Below are 26752 nucleotides of genomic sequence, written 5' to 3' on the forward strand. Positions count from 1 at the left end.
TCATATATGTCCCCCAAATAAATATGAGCCAGACGTAATAACCTTAAATTGTGCTGTCTTTCCCTTATAGGAAACATCTGTTTAAGTGTTCTAAATTCCATTTAGTCCACTGAGGTCAGAACACGGACGTTCTGTGCAGCCATTGCCTTATTTCCTTTCAGGTTTCATCTCATGCCCTTAATGCTCATTTATGTGGACGCATCATCCTTATTTTTACCACTGCATTATGTCATTGTTTATATTTGGACCACGTCAGACTGAAAGGTACTTAACAAAGGCACAGGGGCTTTGTAGCTCTTCTGTCTATTCCCACCTCTCACACAGGTTCTTACACATGCTTATGGCTTGCCTCACTTTTATCTCTGTGATGCCCTCAAAGGTTCAGTGAAGGTGATACAGTCCATTATTAAACTGCATTATTATCAGCAGCTCACACAATCACACAGAATCTAGGAGAGTGTTCAAAACATGTTCCTGTATTCTATGATTGAGTTGTATCTTCCAACTCAAAAATTTAGGGGTGTTACCAGTGGTCTCTATGCCACTCAACTGATCCCGGCTCCTGAAGAAGCTGGTACATGCCAGGGAGAGGAGTTGGTGGAAGAGCCCTTTCCCCCTATTTTGTTCTAAGGATTTACACACAGAAAGAATTTAGATCCAGGCAAATAAAATTTTATCCACCTCTCTGCCTATCATTCTATCTATCTATCATCTATTTACCTATGTATCCATCACTCTACACATTTATTAAATATTAGGATGAAAAAGCTTGAATGTAGGTTCAGTGGCCTGGGTAATGACAAGGGTGTATCAATAAGATATCAGATCATGGGGGTATTAGACGCTCATGTTAAGTGTCAGTGGGACAGCAGTGGGAAGATCCTGAGACAGGGCAGAACCTGGAGGGTCAGAGCTGAGAGCCAATTCCTGAGGAAGTGACCAGCGTCCCTGGCCTTATGCAAGGCTTAAAATCAAACAAGATGCCCCTACTGGTTAGGAAGATGGAACAGGAACCAAGTGATAGAGGGTTTTAAAGGCTCTTTTAATGATAACACAGGAATGCATTTAAGAGTACTCATTAAATCATTGTTAAATAAATATACATGAGAAAAAGTCAGAAGTGCTAAATTGTTATAACCTTGTCATTGTGCCCCTTCAGTGTCTGGAAGAGCATACAAACAGGCATAGATCATTAGCAGAAAGAACACAATCTTACCAGAATTCAATCTTAAACATATTTAGAGTCCAAAATATTTATTTACTACCTATATTACATAGGCTGGTGTGTACTCAGAAGTCCTATTTCTCTTCCTCAATCCTCTCAGCCTCCCTCACTCCTCCCACTTATTACAACTTGCCCCTGCTGGGGAACCCATCGCTCTGGTGTCTTTTGTGGTCAAGGCTGTTCGAGGTCTGTTTTTGGTTCCATTTGCTGGTGCAATGGTGGATCCTCAAATTCTTCACAAAGGAGCACCTTAACAAATGAAATCCTCCAGATTATTGATAATAACTTCAATCTACCTTTAGGCTAAAAGAACCCCCCTAAAAGATAAGAAACTGAAAGAAAACTGAAGGATTACCTCTCTAGGTGTAGAGTAAAGACTAGATCAAGATACTTCTATAATTTAAAAAAATGTAGGGCTTCCCTGGTGGTGCAGTGGTTGAGAGTCCGCCTGACGATGCAGGGGACACGGGTTCGTGCCCCGGTCCGGGAAGATCCCACATGCCACGGAGCGGCTGGGCCCGTGAGCCATGGCCGCTGAGCCTGCGCATCCGGAGCCTGTGCTCCGCAACGGGAGAGGCCACAGCAGTGAGAGGCCCGCGTACCGTGAAAAAAAAAAAAAAAAATAGTAGACATCCTATATATGTATTGTCCTGGGAGGTGGAAGGACAAAATCAGGTCTGATGTGTGAAGGGCAGTAAATTATTAAGACTCCAGTCCGTGTTTTCACATTGTTACCTTTTTCCTAAAGCAGAGAGTCCACGAACGGTCACCACCTCAAAGCTGCAAGGGTAGAGCAGTGCTGAAGCAACCAGAAATGTTAGAGAAGGAAAAGCATTTTGGAAATTCTCCAGACACTCACACTCCACTTCATTTTTCTGTTCAATACCGGATTCCACTGTGCAGCATCCTTGCCAGGTCCTGAAACCTCTGTTGATAAACTCCTTCAATGACGGAGAGCCTCAGCAGGCTGGTGAGTCTTCTTTTGTATTGCGTTAAATGCCATGATGTACCACTCCAATCCCTCTTCGCCGCACCCTCCCTGCCCCTTTTATGAGGGAGGCATCCCTTCTCCATCCTGCTGGGAATGTTGACAGGTGAGGCTTTCAGCTGAGTCTCTCTCCAGGAACTGTCCTCAGCTGAAGAGAGTCACTTTGCCCAACATTACACCTCTTTTCTAGGTTGAATTGATAAGAAGATACAAAGGCCTGTCCTTCTTGCCTCAACTCAGGACAGCTCTGCAGGGTCATCCCATATCAAGCCCATGGGATTGGCTGAGGCCTTTGTTGAGACCGCACTACCATTCAGCTTTTCACTCTGCTCAATCCTGGTCCCTTCACTCTCCCCACAGTTGTTGACTCCAACAGCACTTCCTGATAAACTTCCTTAAAGTCAGTTTCCCAAGGAACCCAAGTTGTGGTATAAAGTATAAATCTGCCTTCGAATAAAAAAGTCCACTTGCCCTAATTTTGACCTCAGAAGCTGTACTGGGTAAAGCAATTTCTGTTCTACGTGATGGCCTTTCGGATGTTTGAAGGCAGTTATTATGTGCCTGGGGGAGTTTGTGAGAAGGAAGAGGCACCAGACAATGCAATATGACTTTAGAGCCAGAAGAGTGTGGTGTCTTGGAAACCATGCCTGCATCAGAGCTGCCAAGCACAGTTAGAGATATTCCCACCCACAGGACCAGCTGTTTCCATAAACAGTTTCCCATAACCAAACTTGAAGACAGTCTGTATTAGTTTTCTATTATGCAAACAGTTCCTGCATAAAAAATACCACAAATGTAGCGGCCTTAAACAACACCCACTTATTAGCTTACCATACCATAGGTCACAAGTCCAGGAGGGCTCCACTAGATTCTCTGCTTAGGGTCTCATAAAGGCAAAATTAATGTTTCAGTGGGGCTAAGGTCTTAACTGAAGGGTCTGAGGAAAAACACTCTCCCAAGCTTGTTCATGTTGTTGGCAGAATTTAGCTTTTTGCAGTTGTAGAACTGAGCTCTCCATTTCTTTGCAGACAGGCAGTCACGGACCACTTTCTGCTTTTCGAGGCCCTTCACACATAGCCCTCTCCATCTCCAAACCAGTGATGTCCTGTACGTTTTTCTCATGCAGCTCTAACTTCCTCTTCTTCCATCAGCCAGAGTAGGCTTTTTGCTTTTAAGGGCAAACAAGTAGCTATAGATACATCTCACTTTATGAAAATATGACACATGTAAAATCCAGATTTATTATGAAAACACAACTGAATAGTGATCTATAATATCATGGGTTTTCACAAAATTTAAAGTCAGAAGGAAAAGTTATCTAATCATTTCAAACAAAAGATAAATTATGAAAACTTAAGGTGAAATAGTAATTACCTGAAATAGTTACAAAATAACTTCTGTATATAAAATATTTTTAATGGGCTTTCTTTAAAAAGCAGGCTACCCATGTATCCTTAAATGATACAATATGTTGCAAAACCACTTATGTACATCTGAGAATGGAAATTATAACAGATAATAATTGAAAGTTTTCATGTGCAGAATGCCAACTTCAAATTATTCTTTTTACATATTTATATTTGAATACATCCTGATTCTAAAAGTAATATATATTGTTTTAAATTTTGAAAAAAAATACATAAAGGAATAAAGGAGAAGATAAAAATCACTCATTTCTACTTCCAGATGCAGTCATTTTTAAGATTTGGTGAATATGCATCCAGTTTCCTAACTGAACGCCATTAAGCTTTCTATTTAAACTTCATTTTAATAAATACATATTAGTTCACTGTATGAGTGGACTTTAACCTACTTAAGTATTACACTAATTTTGGATATTTATACTTTTAATATATTTGCTATGATAACATACTGGGATAAACATCATGATCTACATTTTTTACCATTTCCCTGGGATTAATTTCGGTTTCTTGAAACTCTTGGACTCAAGGACACCAGGCAGAATGTAGGGCAGTGGTGAGGTACCTTACTGAAAACAGAAGTGTTAGGTAAGGGGCTTCCCTGGTGGCACAGTGGTTGAGAATCCGCCTGCCAATGCACAGGACACGGGTTTGAGCCCTGGTCCGGGAAGATCGCACATGCCACGGAGCAACTAAGCCCGCACACCACAACTACTGAAGCCCGCGTGCCTAGAGCCCGTGCTCCGCAACAAGAGAAGCCGCCTCAATGAGAAGCCCACGCACTGCAACAAAGAGTAGTCCCCGCTTGCCGCAACTAGAGAAAAGCCCACACAGAGCAACGAAGACCCAATGCAGCCAAAAATAAATAAATAAATAGATTTTTTTTTTAAAAAAAGAAAAGAAGTAATAGGTCAAAGTCTATGTATATTAGGAGATGAGACCCTCATTAATCACCCTCTTCACCCACTTGGCTCCCAGAACACTGACAGCCAGGATTCAAGAAACTGACCCAAGAGAAATGTCCTACAACAATGACATTTGGAAATCCTACAATGAATAGCTAAATCCCATCTAATAATCCTACATTTTAAAATTAATCTATTACTCTTTATATCTGTCATCTACAACCAGTAGTACCTTACAACTCAAACTACATTTTCCAGTCTGCTCTCCATTTGTCCACCATTATAGTATCCTACAGAATACTTTTCACTGCCCTAAAAATCCTCTGTGCTCTGCCTATTCATTCCCTCCGCAGGCACACACCAATCTTTTTACTGTCTGCATAGTTTTGCCTTTTCCAGAATGCCGTATAGTTGGAATTATAAATTATGTTACCTTTTCATATTGGCTTCTTTCACTTAATGTTCTTCTATGTCTTTTCATGGCTTGACAGCTCATTTATTTTTAGCAGTAGATAATATTCCATTGTCTGCATGTACACAGTTTATTTATCTATTCACCTACCGAAGAAGAACACCTTGGTTGCTTCCCAGTTTTGGCAATTATGAATAAAGCATCTATGAACATCTTTGTGCAGGCTTTTGTGTGAACATAAATTTTCAACTCATTTGATAAATACCAAGGAATGTGACTGCTGGATTGTATGGTAAAAGTATGTTTAATTCTGTACGAAACTGCCAAGCTGTCTTCCAAAGTGGCTGTACCATTTTGCATTCCCATCAGCAGTAAATGAGAGTTCCACATCCTCACCAGCATGGTGTTGCCAGTGTTTGGATTTCAGCCATTCTAACAGATGTGTAGTGGTATCTCCTTGTGTTAATTTGCAATTCCCTAATGACATATGATGTGGAGTATCCTTTCATATCTTGTTGGCCATCTGAATATCTTCTTTGGTGAGGTGTCTGTTCAGGTTTTTTGCCCATTTAAAAAAATCAGGTTGTTCCTTTTCTTATTGAATTTTAAGAGTTCTGTGTATACTTTGGATAACAGTCTTTTTTCAAATGTCTTTGGCATATATTTTCTCCCAGCCTGTGGCTTGTTTTCTCATTATCATCAAGATAATCAAGCATCTTCGCAGCGGAGTTTTTAATTTTAATGAAATCCAGTTTATCAATTATTTCTCTCGTAGACTGAGCTTTTTGGTGTCATATTTTAAAAGTCATCACCATACCCAAGGTCATCTAGATTTTCTCCTGTGTTATATTCTAGCGTCAAGTATGTTTTTAAAGCGAATAGAGCCCCAAACGAAAATAAAGGGTCCACACTAGGCAGGTGAGCCACCACTTCTTATTTATCGTTGTTATCTCCAAAGACTAAAACTCAGCTTGGCACATAGCAAGTAATCAATACGTATATGTTTACCTGGATGAATGAATGTAAATGGCCTTTTTGGTCAGCATTTAAATTCCCACCAATAACGGACGCCCAGCTCGCCTCTCTTGCTCCTTTCCTGGCCTTCCGCGGAGCGGCGGGGCCTCGGAGCCCCTCAGTACACGCTCCACTCTTGTTCGTGGCCCTCCAGGCTGCAGGTGGTAGCTTCCTTCGCTGGGGGCGGTGCCTGGACACCGGTGTCCCTCGCCTGGAACAGCCTTGCAGCCCAGAAGGAAGAGTGAAGAGCACTAGGCGGCGAAAGAGCGCGGCTTCGGGCGGCCGGGCTGGAGGCGCTCGACGGCTCGCCGCGGGCCCCCGGGACCCTGCTGAGCGCTCGACCAAGTTGGAGAGGCGGGGGGGCGCCCAGCCGTGGAAGAGGGGCACTCTGAACTGGGCCAGCCGCGGCGCAGTGGCGGCCAACAGAGCGCCCACCTGTCTCGGTCCTGCGGCGCCAAGGTAGCCGGGCCGCCGGCCGCGGGGTTTCCGAGATCCGCGCGGCTCGGCCCGAGGGCGAAGGAGAGGGAGGGCGGTCGCTGACACCGCCGCCCTTCAGTCCCAGGTCTCTGCGCGACCGAAGCTGGCAGGCTTTTCCTTCAGCTCTCGGTTTCCCGGCGGCGGCCGGAGCCGTGCCGGAAGCAGGCGGCGCCACGGGCGCCGGGGGTGAGACCTCGCCGTCCTCTGCGCCTGTTACCTGTTGCGCGCCCTTGCCGCCGAGTCTCAAGTGGGCATGTTTCAGGTGGGCAGGTCCAGCATCCCCAAACCTGCCGCCCGGAACCTGGAGGACCTGGACTCTGTGCAGCGCGTCCTCTTCCACAGGTCAGTGCTGGGCCGGGGAATCCGGGAAAAGACAGCCCTCAGTTCCCGGGGATGAGGGCGAGGGGAGGGGCGACCTTTCTTTCGGGCATCTTGCGGCGAAAAGTCTCGTTTGGGATTCTCCTTGGGGCGGTGCTCGCCGCGGCAGGGTAGTGGGGACCTGCCCTCCGCCCTTTCCAGAATCGGACGCTCGGGATTCACCCGCTCTGGTCGCTCCGAGGCTGGCCCCGCGCGGGACGGGGTTACCCATCCCACTGCAGAGAACACCACCTTCTCTAGAAGAGATAGAACAATTAAGCAAAGCTGTGTTTTAAACACCTCTAGATTTTCTCCAGGAAAACGAACTGAGAGGTTTGTTTGGATTGGGGCTGTGATTGGAATTAGAAGGAGGCACTTTTTAACAAATCTAAATTCTATCCCCCTCCCCAAGCACACACTCACGTACAGTCACGCGTGCGCATCCACACACGTAACTACACAAAAGAGATTTAGGAGTGCCACTCAGAAGGATGAGAATCCCAACTTGCCGTAAACTGCTACTGTATTCATTTACTCTGTCAAACCTTATACTTTATGGAAAATAACAAATATTAAACCCCATGGTAACGGTTAGAGGTTTATGGAAGAAAAAGAACTAAGAATCCACATGGAGAGCAAATTCTATTTCCATTTTAAGATTAAGAGAGGATGGTTGAAACGCCAGGCAGCTTAATGCTGCTTTGACTCTAAGAGAGCCTGGCCTTCATAATACGTGATCTGGGAAAAACTCGCTTAGAAATATGTCAAAAGTATCTCTTGAAAGAGTAAGTGGTGCTTGGTAAATATCTGTCAGGGGGAGGCTTATGTGAGTCCTCTCATCTGTAAACGTTTCAAGTGACTCTTTTAAGTCTTTGTACAAAACCATATGAGCTGTAGAAATCCTGTTCTGTTGGAAGTGTGAATAGAGAAGAAAGGCATTTCTGTATTTGAAGAAAAAGCAATATTTTGAAGGAAAGAAACAATATTCATTTTTAGCCTATAAATAAATAGTATCCTGTTTTACTTATTCTGTTAGCCAAAGATAAGGTTGGAAATGAGAAAATTGGATAATGCTTATGGATTTAAAAGTATTAGACAATGGTATTCGATTCTGAGGAAATAAAGGCATAAATGGAAAAAATGGCTTAGTACGTAAATAGAAAAAATGAACTTAGTAAAGAATGACATTTAAAGGTTTATACAATCCTGTTCTGTTGGAAGTGTGCAAGGAAGAAATCCGGTCTCCTCAGTTTAAAAACTGTCCTCTGAAACCTGCAATTTTCCACAGTTGGTTTCCTTCCCCTCTCTCCCCAAGAGAGCCCCTGCCATATACGATAAAATATTATCAAATGAGCAGCTAAAAGGGGATTCTGCTAAATTCCCAAAGACAGTTCTCCCTGCATTTGAAAAAATTACAGTCCATGAATAATCCCCCAATTTATTAACTAGAAACTCATTCACAGCATGACTTTGATAAAGCTGGGAGGGGTGTTTGTTTTAAATGCTTAAAACCCTGATGCAACAGAATTTCTTCATGTTTTAAATGTCAGGTGCCAAAAAATTCCAAACTGATTAACCCTGCAGGGTTTCACCTCCAAAGCACAAACCTGTCTGAATGAACGAGGACAAAAGAATATGTTTAAACTACAGCCATCAAAACTGAGATGATTATTTCAGAAGTAAGTAGTGGAGTGTTTCTGGAATAAACCTGCTCAGTATATGAAAAGCTACTTTATCTGAATTACAAATAACTGCACCCACATGCTGTGGGAACCAATGGAATCTGAAACTTCAGTGTCTTTGTCAGTATGATAGCTACAATTCTCTATTTTTAACAGTATGTGAAAATCTTTTTGCTTTTGCAATGCATTATTTTTATCAGTGGTTATTTACTGTTCAGTGTTTTCAAACACACTTACTAAAAAATTGGAAACATCTATAGAGTTTTCTGTTTCATTTCATTAAGATAGATTTTCACACAAGTTCATATTTAATCAAATGCCTTTTGCTCATATATGTAAAGATTTGTTGAGACATAATGTAATAGAAATTAGAGAAAACAGATAACCTTTAAACTGCACTCACCTACTCATCATTGTTCTCAGGCTCTAGACCAGTGCATGGCTTATTTTTTTAATGCCAGTTTTACAACATTTTCATGTTTTTCCTTTAAAACATCCCTTGTAAGATATCCACAAAATTTTGGCAATTACATTAAAGAGACCGGTAGCCTTGAGCCACAGAACATTTATAGACAAGAAAGAATAGCAGACTATTCTATTTTTATATCTTACTTTAATGGATAACCCTCGTGAGTGTTTATTTTTTAATTACTTGTATATTTTCCATTGTAAATATGGTTTTCAAAATGTAAAGCATTAAATTGCTGTGCTCTTGAAAAAGATACTTCAGCCAAACCAAAACTGAAGCAAAGTTGCACATTTTTTTCTGCATGAGGTGTTAGCTTCAAAATATGTCAATATTAAAATAACAATAGCTAAGCTAAAAACATTCAGCTATCCTACTTCTTTTATTTTTAGATATTTTATTTATTTATTTATGGCTGTGTTGGGTTTTCGTTTCTGTGCGAGGGCTTTCTCTAGTTGCGGAGAGCGGGGGTCACTCTTCATCGTGGTGCGCAGGCCTCTCACTATTGCGGCCTCTTGTTGCGGGGCACAGGCTCCAGATGCTCAGGCTCAGTAATTGTGGCTCACGGGCCTAGCTGCTCCGCGGCATGTGGGATGTGGGATGTGGGATGTGGGGTCTTCCCAGACCAGGCCTCGTACCCGTGTCCGCTGCATTGGCAGGCAGATTCTCAACCACTGCGCCACCAGGGAAGCCCTATCCTACTTTTTGATAAAAAAGTTACATATAGGTTGTCTGAGTCAGGGAAAACTTCAGTATTACATTTCTCAGTTATTTTTACTTAAGTAAATCAACAAATATTTGTGTCACTCTTGATTATAGGAAGTACTCAAATAATATTAGCACTCATTAGAATTTTGCAAAGAGTTTTCAAAAATTTATGCACTAGGTTACTGCAATTTAATCATTCCCTTGGCGTCCTATTCTGTTGCATACTGCATAGTTGTGGGATTTGGCAAGGTTTAACTTGTCTATATTTTCCTGTTCATTCTATAATAAAAAGGGATAATACCCACCTCACAGGATGGCGATGTGAATTTCAGGTGTTATTTAAGTGCTCTATAAAAGTAAAGTTCTCCGAAACAGAAGGGATTATATTTACAACTGTCCTAAAAAAAATTAAAACAAAACCCAAAAAGACAGCTATTCCTAAAGGCTCTGAGAAGATTCAGCTAAGTGACATTTGCCCAGAGCCTAAAGGCTAATGTATGCTTCTGGTCCAGGCTAGAGTGCCGACATTTTGACACCTAAGCCAGCAGAGAAAGTGAGCTAAAGGCGAGTCTCTTAAAATGTTTGATGACCTAAACTTCATGCTTTTGGCAACAGCAAAATAAGCATATTTTAAATACCTCAGATATCCAAAACTCTCAGGGGTAAAGGTGTGCCCCATTAGATAAAATTCCTGATGAATAAAATATCCTTTTAAACTCAAAAAGTAAGATCTAAAATAATAAAATCAAAGCTCTTTGAAAATATGGTATATATCACACACTGCTGTGTTTCCTAACGTGTAAGACATCAGATTTCAAAGGATATCTCAGGGCTTCCCTGGTGGCGCAGTGGTTGAGAGTCCACCTGCCGATGCAGGGGACACGGGTTCGTGCCCCGGTCCGGGAAGATCCCACATGCCACGAAGCGGCTGGGCCCGTGAGCCTGCGCGTCTGGAGCCTGCGCGTCTGGAGCCTGCGCGTCTGGAGCCTGTGCTTCGCAAAGGGAGAGGCCACAACAGTGAGAGGCCCGCGTGCCACAAAAACAAACAAAAAACAAAGGTTATCTCAGTTGGTTCTTAGCAAGCCTGTAGAGTAGGCAGGGACTATCATTGCTGTCTTCAGATGAAGACACTGATCTTGTTCCCGGTCACTTGGTTATTAGTGACAGAATCAGGATGAGAACCTGGCTCCTCTGACTGGGGAATGCCTGGCACTTACAGATTATCAAGCATTTTCATAGTGGTTATCAAATTACTGTAGAGTTTGACAAACATAGTGGGGTTTTTTTTAGGTGCTTCTGAGGCCGCTTGACACTAATTTATAAACTATGGTTTTTGTAAATCTCATGTGTGTCCTACTTTTTTCTTCATCAGCAGATTGTCAGGCATCAACGATTTTTGCTGCTGTGTATTCCTGTTTTAAGGAGCCTTTCCTTCCTTTTGGTTGGCAGCTACTGATCTGTGGCAGTAGAACAGTTTACCAAATTTGTTAGAACTTGTAAATGAAAATATAAAATGAGGATAAGTAAGAGTAAATGAATTGGGTTTGGGGCTTAAGCTCTGTGCCATTTACTTTAGTTACTTTTATGTTTGCTTCTGGATTCTCATCTATATTCCGTTATTGTTCAAATGCAGCATGCATGATCTTAGAACAAGTTCCATACATTTTTACGGGTAATTCAATTTTTATATAGGAAAATGAGAATTTTCAATCATAATGCAGTTCTATAAACATAAGATTGCCAAAATGTTATTCTTATATATTATGACTCTATCCCAAATTTGAAAAATTCCACATAATGAAGTCTGTTTTTAAAATGCTATTTTGCTGAGTCTACCAAATTAATTATTCATGATTTTTAAATAACTGCAGTTGTCAGTATTACTACATAGTTCATGAATTATTATTTCCATGTGCACAATTAAGGCACTATGAATTAGTTCCTAACAAAACTCTGTGACGTGAATTTCTTACCTTGCAATTAAATTTTTCTTAATGGACATGACCTCCTGTGGCCCTGTTTTCATTTAGTTCTCATTGCTAGCTTACATTACTATTTAGGAAAGAGCTCTTGAACCTGCTAAAGGTACTAAATATTTAATTATGCTCTTATCTGGTGTATTTAATGTCAGAATTGTATTGTTTGCCTAATTGAGATGGTAATCAATGGAAATAAGGACCTTATGTCTCATATATATTAAACTAAACATATGTGGGCCTCAGAAGATGGCTGGCCATTTGTGCAGTAGAAAATAGAAAATAAGAATATACCCTGGCCTGGAAGTTCCCTGGTGGCCTAATGGTTAGGATTCTGGGCTTTCACTGCTATGGCCCAGAGTTCAATCCCTGGTCGGGGAACTGAGATCCTACAAGCCATGCTGTGCAGCTCCCCCCCCCAAAAAAGAATATACCCTGGTCTCAATCTTTTAAATTTTCCTGCAATTGATAATTATGAAACAGACAGACAAAGTCAGTATTCTTATAAAGCTCCTGAAAATGGCATTTTATTCTTTTCCTTTCTTCATCCTCTCCAGTATATCTAAGGGTATCAAATATTAGTTTAGTTAGTATAAATATGATATATAAAGTTAGAAATCTGGAAATCAGATTACCATACCCTGAAAAATTAATTACGAATTTAAAATGATTGCTATTATTTCTTCTTTTGTGAAAGATCAAGCAAAGGTGTAACTTTTTCTGGGGGCAGGGGAGGAATTTTGTTCATTAAACATATGGAAATAAAGTTGACATAACTCAGAGGTTTATCTAGTATGAAAGGACTTTTTTTTTTTTTGGCCATACTGCGCAGCATGCGGGATCTTAGTTCTCCGATCAGGGATCAAACTGGAGCTCCCTGCAGTAGAAGAGCAGATTCTTAACCCCTGGACCACCAGGGAAGTCCCAAGGACATTTCTTAAAAGATATACTTTTATGTGGCACTTCTTGCTCTGGTTCAACTTTGTGTAAGATCAAAGACTGAAAAAAAAAAAAAAAAAACAACGGTCATGTCTTCTAGGAGTTGTCATTTGGTAGCAAAGATAGACACATTCCTAAATAGTTTAGATACTAGGCAGACTGGCAGTTAATTATACCAGAACTTTATGGGATATGTTATGAGGGGAAGATGGAAAGAGGAATTCTTACTATAAGGTAGGAAAAGAGTCTGGGAAGACTTCTTGGAAAAGGTACAGCTTAAATTGGGACTTGAAGGAAAATGTAGTGTTTCGGATAAGCAGTGCTCCACAGACAGGGAACTGTGTGAGTAAATGATCCACAGAATAGCTAATGTTTTTTGACACTTTGTATGCTAGGTATTTTACGTGCATCAACTCACTGGATTCCAAACAGTCCCGCAAAAGAGGTACCAATATCCTAAGTCGCAGGTAGGAAAAGTGAAGCTTGCAGAGATGGGTGCTGAGGCAGGGAGAGGTCTGCCTGCCAGGCTTAAAACCAGGAGGTGGGAGTGGGTTCCAGCCTGTTTGCGAAATGGTCAGTGGGACTTATAGGTATGAAGCATAGAACTGAGGTAAGGCTAAGGGCAGTGTTTCCCAAGTTTGCCTTTGAGGATCACTGGGGTTACTTTTTAAAATAGGGATTTCCAGGCCCCTCCCCTGGAGGTTCTGATCCTGTTGAAGTGGGGCAGGACCCTAAAGTCTGTATGTTTAACAAGCACCTCAGGTAAGATATTTTGATTAGCAAGTTGGACACACTTGATTAACTTAATTAATGCATAGCAGGAAATAAGGCCTCTGATTCCTAGTTGGTGCTCAATTATTTGTAGAATTGGCAAGTTTTTTTAAGAGACTACATACACAGTTTGGATTTTATTCTCTGTTTAATGGGGTGGCATTGAGACTTATGGGCAGGGTATGAAATTATTAGATACTTATAGAAAAAAATGAAGTGTTATTTATAGTAAGAAAATGTGGAGTTTTGTTAAAATTTAAAATGTCTTTTTTCTTTTTTTACTTCCAATAAGTTGCTTTTAAAATGATGAAAGGCTAAGTATTAAAGAGGTGCCTAAAGCATTTTAATTTTAGAATGGAATCTTAGGGATTGTGGTGAGAATAAGTATGTATGTTTTAACGTGAAACATAACTATTAGTGATTCCACCTTTTAAAATAATAGTATCTCTGATTTTAAAAGTAATACGTATTTTTGGGGGGGACCTCAATACTGATGGAAATATTTGTTTCTCTTCCTTCCTGGTTCTACTGTCTTCAGGCTTCTGACCCCATTACTTTCTCCATCACTTTTAGCTGGCAAGGTTGCCTTCTACTTACCAGAGAAAATAAACACCATCACATGGAGCCTGCCTCAGCTTCCTGAGTGAAACTGGCAAGTCAGCATCCACACCGGCACCCTCCTTTGGGTATCAGCTTCAGGGAAGAGGTGTTAAGCAAGGTCATAGCCCTCCATCTGTTCCTAGGGAGCCATATCCTCCTGCCACCTCAAGAACCTCCTTTACCATTTATGAACTAGTCCCCTGTTCTCTAATTTGAGTGGTAGATGGACCTCTCTTTTCAGGAAAGACTCTTGCAGATTTCCAGGGATGACAAACTTTATTATAATTTTAAATAAACAGGCATAAGCTCTGTGCTTTATAGCTCTTATATAAGATAAAAACAATTTTATAAATTAATACAAATAAACTACAAAATAAAATTCAATAGCTAGTTTACAGTTATAAAAAAGCAAATTTAGAAATTAATACAAATAAAACCGTAAAACTTAGGATATTCAAATACGTAGTTTAATGTGACAAATGAAACTAAATTGCAGCTTGAAAGTTTAAATATTTGATGGCTACTGCCCAGGTTCTTTTGAGTTCTTCATGCATATATCTCTCTGGGCCATGGGGTGACTCATCTTCCTCATCTTCACTACTCTTCTCTGTTTGGAACATAATATCCCGTAAGTTAAGCCTTCCTCTAAGAAATCTGCTGTGGCCCCACATGCCCTAGTTTGTTTCCCTTTGGGTATTCCAGTAAAACTCTGTATTTATCATAGGACACTATATGTTATAAGCTGCCCATTCACCTTTCAGTCTCTACCATCTACCCATGTAGTTTAAGTTGAATCCCCAGCACCCATCCTTTGAGATCATAAAATAACATTACATCCTTCTCTTACCTGCTACAATAGGAACATTTCCCCATGCATTACTCTTTGAAAACATTTCTATTCATATCATAACATTCATCATACTTTATACATAAAGGTGTATTTAACTTTTCCCCTACTGTTGAGTATTTAGATTGCTTTCAGCTTATCACTTTTACAAATTTTATAAATTTTATTTATATCCTTTAGACGCGCAGGCCCAGCGGCCATGGCTCACTGGCCCAGCCGCTCCGCGGCACGTGGGATCCTCCCGGACCGGGGCACGAATCCGCGTCCCCTGCATCGGCAGGCGTACTCCCAACCACTGCGCCACCAGGGAAGCCCCATATATCCCTTATTTTCTTAAAATAGATCTCTAATAGTTGAATTACTGGGTCCTGAGGAGTAAATATAATCTAGTGGTTAACGACTTCAGTTCTCTGTTGGCTTTGATGCCCGCTAGCCATGTGACCATTAACAAGATGAATAAACTCTCTAAGTTTCAGTTTCCTTATTTTAGTATAGGGATATTTAGTTTATATATTTATATACATATGAATAGAACAAGTAATTAGAACAACGGCTGAATCTCAATAAATGCTAGCTATTATTTTGTACTTACAAAAAATATTTGATGTAGGTATTCGCAAATGACAGGTAAATTTTATCTGTTTACACTTCCAACTTCAGTGATAACACTTCATCAAATTATAAAATTTTCAGTTAGAAAATGAACACGCAGTAGATTTCACAATATGGGCACCAGTTTGAAGCACCTCTACAACATCTGCTTGGGAGAACTGTTAAAATGTTTGCCACTGCGAAACAATAAGAAAACCAAAGAAACAATGGCGCGTATTTACATCAAGACCTAGAAGGCATTGCTTAAAGGCGTCCATTCCTTGCGCGTATGGAGAAGTAAAGGGTAGCTTTCTTTACCTCACGGGAAACTCAGGCGGAGCGCCTCTAAGGTTTTGGAGAGCTGTTCAGCGTAGAAACAAAGTGCAAACTGCAAGAAAACAAAACAGTGGGCCTCCGCCAGTTGTAATAAGTTACGCTGCTCCAAAGGAGTGTTTAGGAGAGCGGAAATGGTTAAGTTTCAGCTTCTTCCATTCCTCCAGGATACCCTCCTGGAAATTCGAGTTCACTGGCTCCTTTCAGTCGTCTCGGTTCTCTCAGGGAAGCTTCCTCGTCTCCCTGGCAACCTGAGCTGCCACCAATTGAAGCTGAGGATTGGTGGTCACGTGTCCCCTACCCTTTCCCGAGCGGAGGCAACATGGCGGCCCCGGTAAGCAGTAGCTGCGAGATTTGAATTACCCTACTTGTAGCTGCTGCGTCCCTGCTGATGGCGTCTCCGGCGTTGTGCGGTTCACGTCAGAGCCCAGAGGGACTCCCTGGAGACCCTTCCTCACAAGAAGAAGATGAGGATTGTGATCCTGAAGATCCGGTCAGCGACTCGGGTTCATACTCCTCTACAAGTACCGATTATGAGTAAGGTTCTCGAAGAGGGACAATTAAATCCATTCCTTCTGCCTCGCGAGTGTACACGTGGGCTGGGGGGAATTCGAGAGTGTTGGCGTGGTAGAGACTGAGTGTTTGAGGTTCTATAATAAGTGGGGTTTATTTGCATCACGTTTCAGTTGTGTGATAATGTGAGACGAAATGACTGCCATTCTTTGTTACTTTAGGCTTTTGTGATTTTCAGCGGAGGAGGTTCTCTTCTTTGTGGTGGGTTCTGTAATATATGAGAGTGTATCTATCTGTTAGAGTGTTCATAAAATTCTGTTCTGTCGCAGTGTCTTCTTTGGTGTCATGATCTTTGTGACTTTAACCTCAGTGTTTAGAGTGAAGTGACACCCTCCACGTTTTATGTCAACTATTTAAATTATGTAGATTTTTCTGGTTATAAAAATGAATATATATATAAAAGAAAGAAAATCCACCCTAGCCTCACCATCGAGAACAACCTCTCAGCATTTTGGGGGGTATTTCTTATGTATTTTCCTATACATTCCCATGGTTTTCTTGTTTTCTATTTTATGTTATAATGTCATTTTTAAATACAGAATATCTAAGTGTTATTTTCTACTTTCTTATCCCTAAAAATAATGAAAAAGTTACTTTTATTCACAGTACCCAATGCTACTTCAGTTTTGAAGGAATTTATCCCTTACTGCTATGGACTAGAAAAGTCAAAGTAATTAGCTGTAGCTTGAAATGACTAGCATTGAAAAGATTCTGGTGCCAAAACATCAATCAGTGACTGCCATATATAGTCATTTTTAGGATGACATTTTATGTGTATTTAGAAATAACAGTTACAGGTATTTAATGTGTATTTAGGAGTATCAGTTACTTGGCAATTATTTTCACCCATAGGTATGTAAAACATTTTTATCATTATCTTTAAAAGCACAAGGGAGAAAACCATCACTAATGGCTGCTTAATTATATTCTAGAGGCTTAATGAGGACAGATTATATTCTGGAAGACTTGAACAAATTTAAGGATCAAATACTTTGTACAATCTTCTACTGTGGTCGTTTAAAAAATAATTACAAAATTCATGGTTATCAAGCAAGGCTGCTGGAAGGAAGTATGGATTATGTAGAACCTTATTTGGTCTTGCTATGGGAGCCATAGACAGTGTGAGATTCAAATTCTTGCTTTCTCTACATCTTAGAATCACACGTTTTTAACCCAGAGAGAATCTATAATATTCCCATGGTCACACAGCCGAATGTTATCAGTGGAGAAATTTAAGAGACCTGATTTCAAATAGGGTGCATTGATTTTGATGAGTGAATAAATGAGCTAGTCCTTTTTTCTAGGAAATAAGCAAGCTGAGAACTCGAGTTAGAAAACTTATTTCAAAGTATTTTGTGATTTGGAATACATGTGTGTAATAACATTATATCAATGTTATTTTATATACACACACACACACACACATATATATATATATATATATACACACACACATATATATAATATTTTAGTTTTTAAAAAAATGGGCATTAAACTTTCTATATCAGTCATTCACTGATCACTCCACATATTCCAGTGTCTTTATCATCCTAATAATAAAAGTACAGGAAATCTCGATTGTAAACTGTTTGGCTGGTCTATATTTCAAGTCCTACCAAGATTCAGATTTTGTGGCTGTCGCTTCTTGGTGTTTAGGACATGAGAGTTGATATACAATGACCAGGTAGGCTTCTGTTCTGTTTCTTCCTTATGGTATTTACTTCCCTAAGCTGCAGTGTCACCAATGCAAAAGGTGGGCTTCCCAACATGGACAGGACACTGGAACATGTGGATCCAAGGTATAGGGAGGCGAACCTAAGCTTTCTCATCAAAGCTAAGAGATATGAATTGCCTATTGTCTTTCATTGCCTACATGGAGGTTATTAAAGAAGTTATGCTACTTATTCACATAAAGTATCCTGAACTTTCAGGGTTCTAGTTAATTTCTGCATATTCTTTCTGGAAATTATCATTGTTTCTTGCATGCTTTGAAACTGAAAACCAGTTTGAGCTGCAAGTGATTGTCAATATAGAATTAATAAGTTTATCATTTTTTAGATAAAATGTCTTTAGGGTAATTCTGGTATAGTACTTTTAATAGGGTTGTTTAAGACTTATAAGAGAACATTTTTAGATTGGTGCAGTACATCTTAACCTGGCATATTGGCAAGTTCCTGTGGAAGCTTCAGAGGTAATACTGGAGGGTGGGTTGGGTTGAGGAAACCGTTGACTAGTTTCAGTATTAAAAAAAAAAATTATTTATTTACTTATTTGGTTGCACTGGGTCGTAGTTGAGGCAGGTGGGCTCCTTAGTTGTGGCTCTCGGGCTCCTTAGTTGCAGTGTGTGGGCTCTTTAGTTGTGGCGTGCAAACTCTTGTGGCATGCATGAGGGATCTAGTTCCTTAACCAGGGATTGAACCTGGGCCCCCTGCATTGGGAGCATGGAGTCTTATCCATGGCACCACTAGGGAAGTCCTGACTAGTTTCAATGTTGAAATAACAGAAATCATACATTTACTTGCAATAATGCCATGCTTTCTTTGCTTTGGTTTACAATTACCCAACTCATTGAAGCCACATTGGTTCATGTTGGCCAAAGTCATCCGTTTTATGACTTAAATTTTTGATTTTTCAGAGTGAATTGTTTATTGTTGTGAGTTTTAAAGCCTTGACTGATGGAGAGAAAAAAAGGATACTTTAAAAAGAGAATTTAGCTATAAAATGCTAAGGAACTTCCACTGACAATAAGAAGAATGACTGGAGAAGAAGGAAAATATGTCCTTTAAGTTTTTTTTTCTGGGTTTTTTTAACAACTTTACTGAAGTATAATTGACATACAATAAACTGTACATATTTGAAGTGCACGGTTAAGCTTTGATAAGTTTTGACATGTGTATGTCTGTCAAGATAATGAACATATCCATCTCGTCCAAAAGTTTCCCCGTGTGCCTCCCTCATACTACTCATGCCTGCCTCACTCTTTATAACCACTAATCTGCTTTCTGTAATGATAGCTGAGTTTGTGTTTTCTAGAGTCTTATAAAAATGGAGTTATGTAGTATGGACTCCCTTTTTTGTCTGGCTTCTTTTAATCAGCATAATTATTTTGAGACCATTCATTTTGTTGCCTATATATTGTTCGTTCCTTTTTATTTCTGAGTAGGATTTATTTCTGAATAGGATTCCATTTATTTCTGAATAGGATTTCCTTTTTATTTCTAAATAGGATTCAGCATAATTATTTTTTTCTTTGTGATTATTCAGCATAATTATTTTGAGACCCCTTCATGTTGTTGCCTAGATGTAGTTCTTACCTTTTTATTTCTGAATTGGATTCCATGGATATATCAAAATTTATCTTTTTCTTGGGTTTTAACTTGGGAATGTGCTACTCGAAGAATAAGAATATTTCATTCAAAGTTGTGATGCAATATATTAATATCAATTTAGTATAATATTTTCCTTTTTCTCTCCTGCTCTGAACCTTGACTTTTTCCTTTTAATTTTTCTTTTATCAAATTATATAGATTAAAAAGTCAAATAGTATGTAACTAGGTTTATGATGAGACATGGTAATTCTTTGCCAGCATCTCTGTATGCTTCCAGCTCAGCATGTTTGAAGAGAATTTATTGTCTGCCTTGTTTCTCCTCTAGTGTTGCCCATCTCATTTGCTGACCTCACTCTCTTCTTACTCAGGTCCTCAGATCTAGTAAGTCTCCAGTCCTGTTGACTTGCTTTTCTGATATCCACCCCACCACCTCCTCCTGCTTCTCACAGGCACTGCCTTGCGTCTCCCATACACCAGTTGTCTAACTGGTCTGGGTGCCTCTAATTTCTCCTGTTTTCAGTCTTTCTCCCATACAGCTGCCAGAGTTTGCTTTCTAAAATAATTTTTCTCTTAGAGAACCTACTACAAAAAGGTATAATGTGGCAGTTTGGATCAAAAATAGAATTAAACACATGCATGAATACTACCAGCGAAGCTAACTAAAATGAAGTAGATATCCACGTGCTTAACCAGGTCATCCCTGTGATCAGGAGGAGAAGGCCAAGATTTAAAAACTAACAGTAATACTTCAGGTTTGTTTGCTGATGACTGTATTATTCAGAGAATTCAACCACTTCAGTTACAATGGAATGTCTTTATAATGTAGCCTGAAATAACTGAGACTTTTGAAAATGAGACTAATTCTGTTAGTATTCATAGCACATTTGCAGTGTTGGAATAATTTTTTCAACGGATTATTATGAGAGGCATCCTGGTACAGAGTAATAAGTACTAGATTAAGAATAGGAGTCAGAAAACCTGAAAGTGTTAACATTTTCGTTTCATCAAGTTTTCTCTGGTCTTGAGGGATTCAGAATTAGGAGAATTCTTGCTTATAATTTACTGTTTTACAAGATGTCTCAAGACTCCTATATACTAAGGGGCAAGTACTTAAAGAGAAAGGCTGAATGTGTAAGCATTTCTACTTCTTTGGAAATGAAGTCTTTGTGTAGATGACCTAGAAAAGACATGCTTTTCTTTAACACAAAAACTATCTTCCTGGTACTGGGAAACTTGATGGGCCTTCATCTATTTTGACTTTTATTTCAAAATTTAAAATATTAGGACAATTGTGTTAGGGCAGTGGAACTGTATGATACTATATGATACTATAATATCATATAGTATCTGTATAATACTATACAGATACTGTATGTATCTGTATGATACTATAATTATACTATAATGGTGGATGATACATGTCATTATACATTTGTCCAAACCCATAGATTGTACACCATGAGAGTAAACCATATTGTAAGTTGTGGATTTGAGGCAATTATGTTGTGTCAATGTAGGTTCATCGATTGTAACAAATGTACCACTCTCGTGAGGGATGTTGATAATGGAGGAGGCCATGCAACTGGGGGGACAAGGAGTATATGGGAAGTCACTCTACCTTCTGCTCAGTTATGCTGTGAACCTGAAACTGCTCTAAATATGCTGTGAACCTGAAACTGCTCTAAAAAAAAGAAAAGTCTTTTAAATCATTTTTATACTCAAAAGCTTGATGGCCTCCCAAATAAACTCCAGATTCCTTAGGATGCTTTTTAAAGCTCTTTTAGATCTGTCCCTAGCCTATCTGATCTCATCTTTGATGATCTTCCTTTAAGTCACCTGTATTCCTGTTTGTCTTAGCTCTGGGCACTATTTAAAAAACATCCAAGGGAATTAATTCCCTGGCTGTCCAGTGGTTAGGACTCTGCACTTCCACTGCAGGGGGCATGGGTTCAATCTGTGGTTAGGGAACTAAGATCCCACGAGACGTGTGGTGTGGCCAAAAAAAAAAAAAAAAAAATCCTAGACTGAGTGGCTTATAAACCATAGAAATGTATTTCTCACAGTTCTGGAGGCTGGAAGTCCAAGATCAGGATATCAGCATGGTCAGGTTCTGGTAAGGGCCCTCTTCCAGGTTGCAGACTGCAAGTTCTCATTGTGTTTTCACATAGCAGTGAGGAGAAGCAAGTTCCCTGTGTCTCATAAGGGCACTAATCCCATTTGTGAGGGCTGCACCCTTATGACCTCATCCAATTCTAATTACTTCCCAAGGGCCCCACCTCCTAACACCATCCCATTGGATGGAAATGTTTCAACATATAAATTCTGGGGGAACATAAACATTCAGTTCATAATATTACTACACTGAAATATTCACCCATTCTCATTCCTAACATTTTCTTTCATACCTACACTTATACCTATTGATACTTTGTTCTCTGTTTGAAACACCTTTTCTTCCTATCTCTGATTCCTATCACAATCATTCAAGTTTTCATTTAAGTGCCACCTTCTCGTAGGACCTTATTTGATCCCTCTTAGACTTAATTTCTCCAATAACAGTTTTTCTCCTATAGCAGTTTTCATTCCTCACTTTTGTCACTTGCATTTCAGCTAGGTGATGCTCTCTGTCCATCTGACATCTTTAAAAGCACAATAAAGCCCTATCAAAAAATGATTTGCTGGTCTTTGATTTCAGTTCTACCAGAGTTAGATCGTATCCTTAACTTAGTGATGTGTAGACATGCCCTGTTTAGCAGAAGGGCTGGGGTAGGGAATGGGGTCATTATTAACATAGTTCTAGTGGAGATGTGTTCCTGATGTAAAAATTTATTTCATGCATTGACTACACAGTTAGTAATTCACTGGCTGATCCCTTCTTCTCTGACATGCTCCACATTTGTTCCAGTGGTAACTTGCTGGGCTAGAAGCAGCATCATCAGCTCCCACCAGGTTCCCCACCTCCTCAAGCTGCTGTAACAGCTAGCATAGATTTTAACTCTTAAAATCATGGTTTCCTTTTAGAAAACAATCAAAAGACTTCGGGGATGAAAATTAGATATTGCTGGTAGACAGAACACAGAAATGAAAACACAGAAAAGCATTAGGCAGACCCGTACTTACTGAACAAGCCCCAGATAGAATCCATGATAATTTGTCATGGTGTTTTTATTTTGTGTGGTTTGTCTCTGTACCTAGGATTGTCCTGCTGTACCTATTAGCACTATATAACTATGTAACTACATGTGTTGGCCACTTTGGTAAAGCACATTGTGCTTTCCCCACTAAAACGAAAAAAAAGAAAAAAAAGTATTATAACAGGTTTGAAGTAGTAGCAAAAGTCTGTTTTCCTTAAGGAAATGTGCCATGAGGGCTGGCTATTTTGTTAATGTTTTTCCTTGTGGTGGCCAAGGAAATTGTGATACTACATTTGGTGAAAAATGCTGACATTAACGCATCTAAGGACCTGAGAGATTCAATAACTTAGAAGAAGAAGAAAAGATTTAGTATGAACATAGAATTTTGAAACACCCGAGAAATTGAGAAACTTAAAAGCATTATCTGAAGTTCATTTTCTTTAATATACTGTTAGAGCTTATGTAAGTGAGCTTGTTTATTTGCAAATTAGCAAGTTTTTCTTTGGTAAGAAGGACTCTGCTCACATTTACCACATCATTTAGGGCCTTGAGGCCAATTAAAGTGCCGTCAAACTTTGCAGGCAGACTATAAATATACAGTTATTTCTGTTTAGAGCAAAGTAGAATGAACAAAATAAAAATCTCATTGAAAGACATTTGCACAATGACAGCTTTGCAGCTTGCACCATAGGCTCTCAGAAAAAAATGAAATATAAATATTGATTAATATAAATTAATATAAATATAAATATTGATTAATGTAACCCATGTATTATAAAAATCTTAATTAAAACTGCTAGATTTAATTCCTTTTTAAAAATAAATATTTTAGACTTCCCTGGTGGTGCAGTGGTTAAGAATCCGCCTGCCAATGCAGGGGACAAGGGTTTGAGCCCTGGTCCGGGAAGATCCCATATGTGGCGGAGCAACTAAGCCCGTGCACCACAACTACTGAGCCCACGTGCCACAACTACTGAAGCTCACATGCCTAGAGCCCATGCTCCACAACAAGAGAAGCCACCACAAGGAGAAGCCTGCGCACTGCAACGAAGAGTAACCCCTGCTCGCCGCAACTAGAAAAAGCCCACGAGAAGCAATGAAGACCCAACGCAGCCAAAAATATATAAATTAATTTTTTAAAAAAACTTTAAAAAATATTTTATTTTGGAATAAATTTAGATTTACAGAAAAGTTGAAAAGATAGTACAGAGAATTCCTGTAAATTCTTCACCCAGTTTTTCTCTGATGTTAACCTTTTACACAAATAGGGTACATTTTTTAAAACTAAGAAATTAACATTAGTATAGTACTGTTAACTAAACTCTAGACTTTATTCAGATTTCACCATTCCTCTACTTATGAACTTTTTCTGTTCCCGGATCCAATCCAGGGTATCATATGGCATTTAGTCATCACGTCTCCTTAAGTCTCCTCTGGTCTGCAGTAGTTTCTCAGTCCTTCCTTGTTTTTCATAACCTTGATCACTTGGTTAAGGTGATGTCTGCCAGGTTTCTTCACTGTGAAGTCGCTGTTTTTCATTTTCCATACTCTGTTCTTTGAAAGCATGTCACTGAGTCCAGTCTACACTAAAGAGGAGGAAAGATTAAGCTCCATCTCCTGGAGTGAAGAGTGTCTATATATAATATTAATTTCATTATTAATAAATAGTTACAATGAAAAGTTGGCAGTTTTGTTTTATTATTGTTTCTAATACACCCCCTCCATTCTAATAGAACTAGTTTGAGAGTACAGTCTTTCCACCTCTGTTAAACTTTCTGATACGTTAATCAGTTATGCTCTTTGATGTTTTTCTAAAGAGGAAGTAATCACCTGTAGTAGGAATAAGGAACCTTTTGGGAATCCTGAACTGTGGCCTTAAAGGCAGTATCTAGTTTTGGTTCATATGTTAGCAGCACTTAGCCTGGAATCTAGTAGAGATCATTGGAGGCATCTTCATTTATTGCTAGGTGTTGGAAAAGTGCAGAAGTACAGGAGCTACATCTAATAAAGGTGTAAATTTCTCTCCAGTTCTGACTGTGGTGCAAGAGGATGGGAACTGTCATTTATTTGGCCTTTACCATGCCAGGCACATTATTTTATTTGCTGTTGATAACAGCCCTGTGAGGTAGCTATAATCTGTTTTCTGGAAGAGGAAACGTAAAGCTTAGAAAAGTGAAAATCTCAATAGAACAGTGTTTGAACCAAGGTCTGTGACCTCTCAGGTCATTTTCTTTTTACTATATGTTTTGTCTTCTTTTACAGTTTCCTATGTTCATTTCCTTGTCTTTATTCCTGTCTCTTTTCTCCCTTCTTTTAATTTCTTCCTTTTTAAAAAAATTCCTTCTGCTTAAAGTGAAATATTTTTTAAATATAGAGCTTAAGAAAGTGGATCTCATTCATTGCTGGTGGAAATGTGAATTGGTATAGTTTTAGGGCACACCTACCTATCTATCTATCTCTCTATCCCCCTACATAAAAGAATGGTTACTGGGCTTCCCTGGTGGTGCAGTGGTTGAGAGTCTGCCTGCCGATGCAGGGGACACGGGTTCGTGCCCCGGTCCGGGAAGATCCCACATGCTGCGGAGCGGCTAGGCCCGTGAGCCATGACCACTGAGCCTGTGCGTCTGGAGCCTGTGCTCCGCAACGGGAGAGGCCACAGCAGTGAGAGGCCCGCGTACCGCAAAAAAAAAAAAAAAAAAAAAACACAAAGCTTATCATTAGGTGAGTGACCAAATGTGCTACATCCCTCATGCTACATCCCTTAATGTAGCCATTAGAGGTTTTTAAATTGTTTTTTTAGTGATAAATGATAAAGGGGTGTGTATGTATAGATTCCACTCACTTTTTCAAAACAAACAGTAACAAATAACCCTATATATGTTTTATATGATTATAAGAACACATTAAAAAATTTTTTTTATTGAAGTATAGTTGATTTACGATGTTTGTTTTTGGTATACAATTATATTCAGTTATACATATATAACTGAATATATATGTATATGATTCAGTTATACATATATATCTATATTGTTTTTCATATTATTTTCCATTATTCTTTATCACAGGATATTGAATATATCAGTAGTTCCCTGTGCTATACAGTAGGACCTTGTTGTTTAGAACACAGATTTTTAACATGTCAGTGAAAGGTAAGAAGGGAGAATGACATGTATGATAATTACATGCCCATTTATATAAAATGAGTCCGTGCTTACGTGTACATGAAAGTACAGTCACCAACTAGAAATCTAGTCAACACCAGTTCTTTCGTCTCCCTCATCATCGCATCTAATCAGTCTCAACGTCCTGGTGATTTTCAAGCATTTCTCAAATGTTTTTCCTACTTTCCATTTCCTCTACAATTGCCTTAGTTATCATCTTTGCTTGGACTATGGAAACAGCCCCCTAAATGGCCTCTTATCTTTTTTTTTTTTAATTAATTAATTTATTTTTGGCTGAGTTCGGTCTTCGTTGCTACATGGGCTTTCTCTAGTCGCGGCCAGCGGGAGCTACTCTTAGTTGTGCGCAGGCTTCTCATTGTGTTGGCTTCTCTTGTTGTGCAGCATGGGCTCTAGGCACGCGGGCTTCAGTAGTTGTGGCCCACAGGCTTAGTTGCTCCGCTTCGTGTGGGACCTTCCCTGACCAGGGCACAAACCCATGTCCCCGGAATTGGCAGGCGGATTCTCAACCACTGCGCCACCAGGGCAGCCCCTGGCCTCTTATCTTGAATCTTGTCCACCTCAATTCCTTCTTCTCTTGTCCTGTCAAAGTAGATCTATTCAGGGATTTCTAACATGTAAACCCCTCATAGTCAACACCAGTTCTTTCGTCTCCCTCATCATCGCATCTAATCAGTCTCAACGTCCTGGTGATTTTCAAGCATTTCTCAAATGTTTTTCCTACTTTCCATTTCCTCTACAATTGCCTTAGTTATCATCTTTGCTTGGACTATGGAAACAGCCCCCTAAATGGCCTCTTATCTTTTTTTTTTTTAATTAATT

At 39.6% G+C, this 26752-nt stretch overlaps 1 protein-coding gene across 1 annotated transcript in view; it reads left to right on the plus strand.

Moving 5' to 3' along the window:
* The first annotated feature begins 16103 nt into the window (after positions 1–16103).
* Positions 16104–26752, plus strand: part of INTU (inturned planar cell polarity protein) — a 74336-nt gene continuing 63687 nt past the window's right edge. Inside the window, exon 1 of the mRNA XM_024745036.1 lies at positions 16104–16249. Coding sequence (XP_024600804.1) covers positions 16104–16249 — 146 coding nt within the window. The remainder of the gene's footprint in view (positions 16250–26752) is intronic.

The sequence above is a fragment of the Neophocaena asiaeorientalis genome, unplaced genomic scaffold, assembly GCF_003031525.2.
Source record: "Neophocaena asiaeorientalis asiaeorientalis breed wild unplaced genomic scaffold, Neophocaena_asiaeorientalis_V1.1 scaffold65, whole genome shotgun sequence".
Classification (NCBI taxonomy): Eukaryota; Metazoa; Chordata; class Mammalia; order Artiodactyla; family Phocoenidae; genus Neophocaena; species Neophocaena asiaeorientalis.